Here is a 6,877-nt window from a genome sequence, read left to right on the forward strand (position 1 = left end):
GTAAGTACTGAATAAGTGGAATGTTTTAGGTGGATTTGTAGGGCCTCCATGTATATGGTCCACACATTCACACATGCTCACACTGGCTCAGCTGGAACTGCTCGAGCATCGCAACAGACCCTGCCCGTGATATTCTATAAAAGCCACCCCAACCTTCTGCTGTCCAGATGTGTTGAACTATAGGTCACATCATTCCCAACCAACATAGCCTGCCATCACGGGCCCTCTATCTGGACAGCACCAGGGTTCAGGGAGCCTCATCTATAAGTATTCTAGCATCCTGCATTCTTTACTTTGCTGAATGGCTATTTCTTGGATTCCTTGCTTTTTTAGCTCAATGCCATGTATGCTTGTGATTAACTTATTTCAGGAATACTGGATGCAATTGCTCATGATTTTATTGTCTGCCTATTTAAGAAGTGGATAGAAAAGCGTGTCTAAAAATGAGCTGTGTCGAGAATGTCTCAAATCTCCTTCCCCACCTTTTGGGGTCCCTGGCCAGTATGGAACCACCATTCTAATCTCACTGCCAGTTAATCGTGGTAATGCAAAGCAACACTAAAACATTTGCAGAAGGAAGAGCACTCCAGTCCGATAATTAAAACATGCAGCACACGATCCCCAGGGCTGCTGTCAAGTCACACCCTGATGCAGGATGCCATCACGGGGGAATTTCCCTGTGCCTTTATTTTTTTAAGGCTGACAGTCTTGAGTGGAGGAATGGCACCGCGGAGTGGGGAGGGCAGAATATGCATATTTTCAAATGTTGCTTAAAGTGCCTGGATTTAATTAATTTGTTCTGAAGTCAAAACAAAACTGTTAAGACAGTGCGCCAGTTAATAGCTACATGGAATCTCCAGCCAGGTGCGCTTTCAGCTGGTTGGCATTTGGAGGGGTGCAGGGGGCTGGGGTGGTAGTGAAGGAATGGCCAGGGACTAATTGGCCATGTCTGTGATTTCTAAAGGCACAAACGAGTCTCATTTGGATGTCCCACAATCAGATTTTACAAGTGTTTTTAATTTATCCATGCTAGATACGTGAAGACCTTTGGTGGGTGGTAGAAATCTTTCCTCTTAATCCTGGAAAAAAATTGGGGAAAAGACCCCACTTTTTAATTTTTTCTCCCCTGGGAAAAATAGTTTTTTTCCCTGAATTATTCCCCCCACCCATCTTTCACACCTCTAGTCTACACTCGTGTGCTGCTGATGTTCAGGCTTCCAACTTTAAGCACAGAAGAGGTGCCAGGGAAGGGTTGGATTTCCCTAACCTAAGACATCCTCTTAAAGTTATTAGTGCCGCTGGAGCAGAAATACCAATATTTATTTGCTGGAATAGAAACTTGAGTTCTTCTCAGCTTCTTCCAATCAAAGATGTCTGGGTTAAACATTTAGAGTGTAAAATCAGTTTAGGATTTATTACTGATGTTATTCATTTCATTTCAATACCACCCAATCACTGAAGCTGGTGTTGCTTTGAATATTACTGGATCCTGTAAAAGTGTTTAGGAAGGTTCTGCTTTTGCTACAAAACTTTGGCCAAGTACTAGGGTGTAAAATAAAAATGTTGGAAGATCTGATCACAGATTTCTCTCAACTTGGGTTTTTAAAGTCCTGAAACCAGAGTTGTACTCATGGAGCTGAAGTGAGAGATAGCTTGTTGTCTGTCTGTCTCTTTTTTGTGCTGTCAATCCACACTGTCTTAGGGTGACCCCATGAATGCACAGCCTCCAGGTTTCCCATCCTTAACAGCTCAGCTCTACCATGCTGTGGCTTCCTTTATGGGCTCAGTCCTGCAGCTACTCGGTCTTCCTCTTCTTATGGCTTTGGGTTTCTCTAGCAAGCTTGTTTTCTCCAGTGAGTCATGACTGACAGCTTCAGCTTCATCATTTTTGCTTCCAGAGAAAGTTCTGGCTTGATATTAGTGTTTGTTCTTCTTTCTGTTGCCACAAGGCACTAGTAAAGCTCTTCCCCAGAGCCATGTTTTGAAGGCATCCATTCTTTTGCTGTCTGCTTTTGTCGCCCAGCTTTTACATCCATACACAGAGATGAGGGCTGGTTAGCAGTTCAAACAAATGGGGCAGCATTAAGGAATAGTTTCCAGGTTCTTCACAGTTCATTCTTGTTATGCTAGTATGGAAACTAAAGTTTATGTGTTTAATTGCTCTCCTACTGTGCCAGGGTGGAAATCTTCCAGTGCTGGTGTTCTTTCACAATGGTGTGAATGACAAGAATCAGCTGAAGAGGACAGTCCTTGATGGATCATATTTAGCTGGAGTCGGCAATATCATTGTTCTGACAGCAAATTACCGGGTTGGCGTTTTTGGCTTTCTGAGCACTGGTAAGTTGTAGCCATTGCTGAACAAGCAACTCCTTCAAGTTTGTGTACTGGAGAGCCTTTGAGCTATTGGGCACTATAGCAATGGAACAAGCAATCCAACAAACCTGTAACCAATATCAGGATGCTGCGGAAGATGGACAGAGTACAGTTTCGGTTCTTGCCTTCTTGGTGGCCATTCGCTTGGTGATGATGGACTGGAGCATCTTTCCAAGGTCTGGTGATTCTTGATGGAGCTTGTACAAGAGCTGTAGCTGTGAAATGACCAGAGGCACCAAGAGGGGGTTCCATGACTCTGCCCTTCATCCCGCTCCTCTCTTGGGCTATATGCCCTCCTCCTTCTCCCACCTGCCATAACCAGCACTGGCTTAGTTTTGTCTCTCAGTAACTCCCACTGAGCTAGCTTTTAAGCAAGTGTGTTATGAGCCTGCAGAGCCCATCAAAGGTGAGGCAGGACATATTCACTGGCATGTGTGAATGGTGTACGAATAGGTACCCCCTTCATCTCCCTTTTTGGTGATGCACTTCCTCTTTTTTTTATGACGTGCAAGAGGCCAACCTCAGGTGCCCTGTGCCATTGTAGGGCTACTTAAACTGCACCCAGGGCTCCGGGGAGGCTTCAGCACCAGAGGGCCCTTTCAAAGACTGGGACTCCAGTGGCTGCTTGAACCTGGGTGGTGGGATGGAAAGAAACGTGAATGAATGAATGAATGAATGGCAGTGTATTGGTCACTGTACAAACAGAAATCTGGACTAGAGAGAATATAATGGAAGCAGAAGTGTTCTCAAAGGCCATCATGTCCTTAGAGATGATGACCGCTTGGAGATGCGGTCACCCATCCAGCTGCAGGGCTGTGCCTTTCTAGCTTAGCAAAGGTGACTGGACATGCTAGCTCGATGTGTAGCTATGCTGGCAGATGGGCCCTTGGGCTGACCTAGCTGGGCCCTTCTTACGTTCTTATGAGCCAGCACTGCTGTACTTATGATCTTATCCAGTGAAGGGAAACAGGCTGGCAGGTGGATCAGGTAGAAATAGTTGATAGTACTAGGAAGGCCAGGAAAACTTCATGGAGGTTGCTAGGGGACTGGACAAAGGCACAGAGAAGCAGGCTGCATCAGTGACTCCTGGTCCTGATGGATATAGGCCACCTCCAGTACTGGAGGGAGGTGTATCTGTGCACCAGTTGCTGAAGCATGGCTTGGAGGGAGCAGTGGCATTTCTACCCTCTGTGCAGGTGTCCGGTGGGCAGCGGCTGGCCTGTGTGTGAACAGAGTGCCCAACTAGACGGATGCACGGCCTGATCCCAGCATGGCTTTTTTGTATTTTTATTGTTTTATATATTGTTTCTTTGTTCTTTGGAAGCTGTCCAGAGTCTTTTAGTAATGGGAGGGCATAGAAATGTGTTAAATAAATAAACAATAAATAAAATATTTTAACGGGTTGGGAGATAAATACTCAGCCTGCTCATCATCCCCAACAACTAGTTAATGTTTTCAAAAATTAGTGCACAGATTGCACTCTTTCAATTGTGTTTCTTTTCCTGCCGCACTGATGCAAAAAAAAGAAACAAAAAACAAAAAAAACCCAGAAACAAAAACCAAAACCGAAAAAGGCATGCTTTCCTGGTCAAGCTTTCTGTAGTCCAGACTCAGTCCGCTTGCCAGGGCTGTGTGAGTATGCTGTATATGCAGAAGAAGTGCCCGACCCCCACTGTGTTTTCCACACCCCTCCTCTCTGCCCACCTTTGGTCGTTGTGTCACCTTCTGTTTCAGTAAGCTTTGTGCAACATCCTGCATGTTTTTCAGAACTGTTGCATTACCCCCCCCCCCGCAATGCACCACGGTCTAATTTGTTGCAGCATATTTAGTTTAGTCAGGCTCTGGGTTATGATTATTTTCTGTCTCCTTTTGAGACCTTTGGAGAGTTTCCTCTTTTTTGCACCAGTTTCTCAGCAAATGTTATCTGCGGTCAAGTCACCTCGAGCTTAGGGTGACCCTGTGAATGAAGGCCCTCCAAAATGTTTCAGCTCTTCTAGCTGCCTTCATGAGTACAACCATCTTCCTTGTCTTCTTTTACCTTCAGTGTTCCCTAGCATGAGTGCCTACTTCAGCCACTGGAGAGATTCAAAAAGAACCTGGACAGCCCTCTGAGTGGGATGGTGTAACTTGGTGTCCTGCAACAGCAGTGGGTTGGACCTGATGGCCTTCATGGCCCCTTCCAACTCTTCTATTCTATGATTCGCACACTGTATCCAAAGAATGTCAGCCTCTGTTTTGCCAGTTTTGCTTCCAGGGAAAGTTCTGACTTGATTTGATCTCAGGCATGCTTGTTCATCTTTCTATCAGACCCAGAAAAAGTATAGTGTATAAGAACCTCCTGTTATAAAGCTGTGCAGGAACCTTTAAATTAATGAACAGAACTTGAAACATGATGGACTGCAATTCCCATCAGGCCTAGCCAAGCTAGCCAGTGGGAAGAGATAATGGAAGCTGAGGTCCAGCAGCATCTGGAGAACCACATGTTCCCCAACTCGGTTCAAGAGAATAGCAGAGGGAGCTGAAGTGTGAGATGATGTTTGCATAGCAACAGAGAAACAGAATGAGTCAGAAGGGTTCTCCCAGGCCATCTAGCCTGACCCCCGACTCCAGCCAGCTCTGTTCATGACGTGCTGTCCATGTTAGCAACATGGTCAAAAATCCCCAACCTCTGCTCCTAAAGGGAGGGTGATATTCTGCCTGGTAGAAACCAGAAAATGAGGCATAGCCCTTCATAAATGGGACTGCCAAACCTTATGAGGGGCCACAGGATTGAGGTTAGCTGTCCTCAATGCTTGTACACCTCCAGACTTGCCATCCAGTGAGGAGCTGGGGAAGCAGGGGAGTGATCTCTGCTCCTGGACAGTGGACTCCATCTAGCTGTGATACAAGGGAAGGGAAGGGAACTGTCATCAAGATACCCCACCTCCTGCTGGCCCCAGTCTCCTCCCCTCTCTGTCCCCTTTGCTTCCTCTCCAAGGTCAATTTTCCAGCCTTGGAGAAAGCGTCCAACATGGTTCTTTCCACCCTGGCTTCCAGGTGGCAGGAAGGGGATTGTAGCATAGACCTCAGATCCAAGTTGGGCCATGTTTCTGCCTTGGATCTGAGAATCTGAAGTGTCCTGTGGCCCCTGAGATGCTATCCAGGAGCCAAAGGATCATGCTTGAAATAAAATACATTTGCACAATATCTTTTGTACCAACGCTGATGCAGTTCATCATCAGTGGGAATACAGGTTTTCAGGCTTTCCCACTGCAAAAGGCAAATGTCCATAGTCTAGCGCAGTGATGGTGAACCTTTGAGAGACCAAGTGCCCAAACTGCAACCCAAAAGCCGTCGTTATTTGTTTTTCGGCGCCAGGCGAAGACCTTTTTATTTAAGCAGTATTTTAAATGTTAATATTATTGAATTTTATTTGGCCAGGGCGGCTTGTTTTATAGTGTATATTTGTATTTTATTGTATATATTTTAAAATGTTATTTTAATTTTTTGTTGTAAGCCGCCCCGAGGCTTCGGCGAATGGGGCGGCATAAAAATGTTTTAATTAATAAATAAATAAATAAATAAATATTTATCGCAAAGTGCCAACACTGCAAGAAAACCTGAAAACTGAGGTTTTAGTTTAGAAAAAACAACTCACAGCCAGTCCAAGCAAGTGTGTGTGTGTGTGTGTGTGTGTGTACTTGGCAGCTCATTGCCCAGCCATGCAAAAGCTCAGAAGAGACGCAGCTCATGACGACATTGCCTGGTGCCGCTACTCCTTTCCGAGCATGCGCATGGCCCCTCTGTGCGCTGTTATCCGATGCTCGGCTGCTGGGGCGATGCTGGGGCGACTTGGCTCGCGTGCTGACAGAGAGGGCTCTGCGTGCCCACTGTGGCACACGTGCCATAGGTTTGCCACCACTGGTCTAGAGTGTCTGTAATCATATATGTTATTTAATACCCAGCTTTTGGGACAAAATCAGCATTAAACATATGAAGCATGAGCACTAAAAAGCTGTTAAGTGGCATGCAGAAGAGAGCCAGAAGAAAACTGTCATAGGAAAAGTGTGATGAACTGTATGTGTACCATATTATTCCCACAGCAGTATTAAAATCCATCCCTTTTAAATATGTCTAAGTACTTAGTACTTCTAGTACTTCAAGTACTAAGAAGTACTTCTAAGTCTAAGGCAGACTTAGAAGCCTCAATGTGCACCGCTGCCTAAGCGTCTTGCCATGACGTACAAACCAGGCCTATGTATCCCCAACAGCTTTGAGTACCAGCAAAGCATCCTTTCTGTTCGTTCTTTTTGGTAGGTTCCAGTACAGCAAGTGGAAACTGGGGGCTTTTGGACCAGGAAGCAGTTCTCCAATGGGTACAGAAAAACATTGAGAGCTTTGGAGGAGACCCCAGCCAAATTTCTATCGCAGCCGATCGCAACGGAGCAGACATTGCCAGCATTCACCTGTTTTCCCGAGCTCTGGAGTCAGCCCTCTTCAAGAGAGCATTGCTGATGGTGAGCAC

General features: G+C 45.7%; 1 protein-coding gene across 1 annotated transcript in view; it reads left to right on the top strand.

Moving 5' to 3' along the window:
• Positions 1 to 6,877, top strand: part of TG (thyroglobulin) — a 155,591-nt gene that overhangs the window by 76,425 nt on the left and 72,289 nt on the right. Inside the window, exons 40-41 of the mRNA XM_044450405.1 lie at positions 2,178 to 2,337; positions 6,670 to 6,869. Coding sequence (XP_044306340.1) covers positions 2,178 to 2,337; positions 6,670 to 6,869 — 360 coding nt within the window. The remainder of the gene's footprint in view (positions 1 to 2,177; positions 2,338 to 6,669; positions 6,870 to 6,877) is intronic.

The sequence above is a fragment of the Varanus komodoensis genome, unplaced genomic scaffold (genome assembly GCF_004798865.1).
Source record: "Varanus komodoensis strain SLA01 unplaced genomic scaffold, ASM479886v1 scaffold66, whole genome shotgun sequence".
Lineage (NCBI taxonomy): Eukaryota > Metazoa > Chordata > Lepidosauria > Squamata > Varanidae > Varanus > Varanus komodoensis.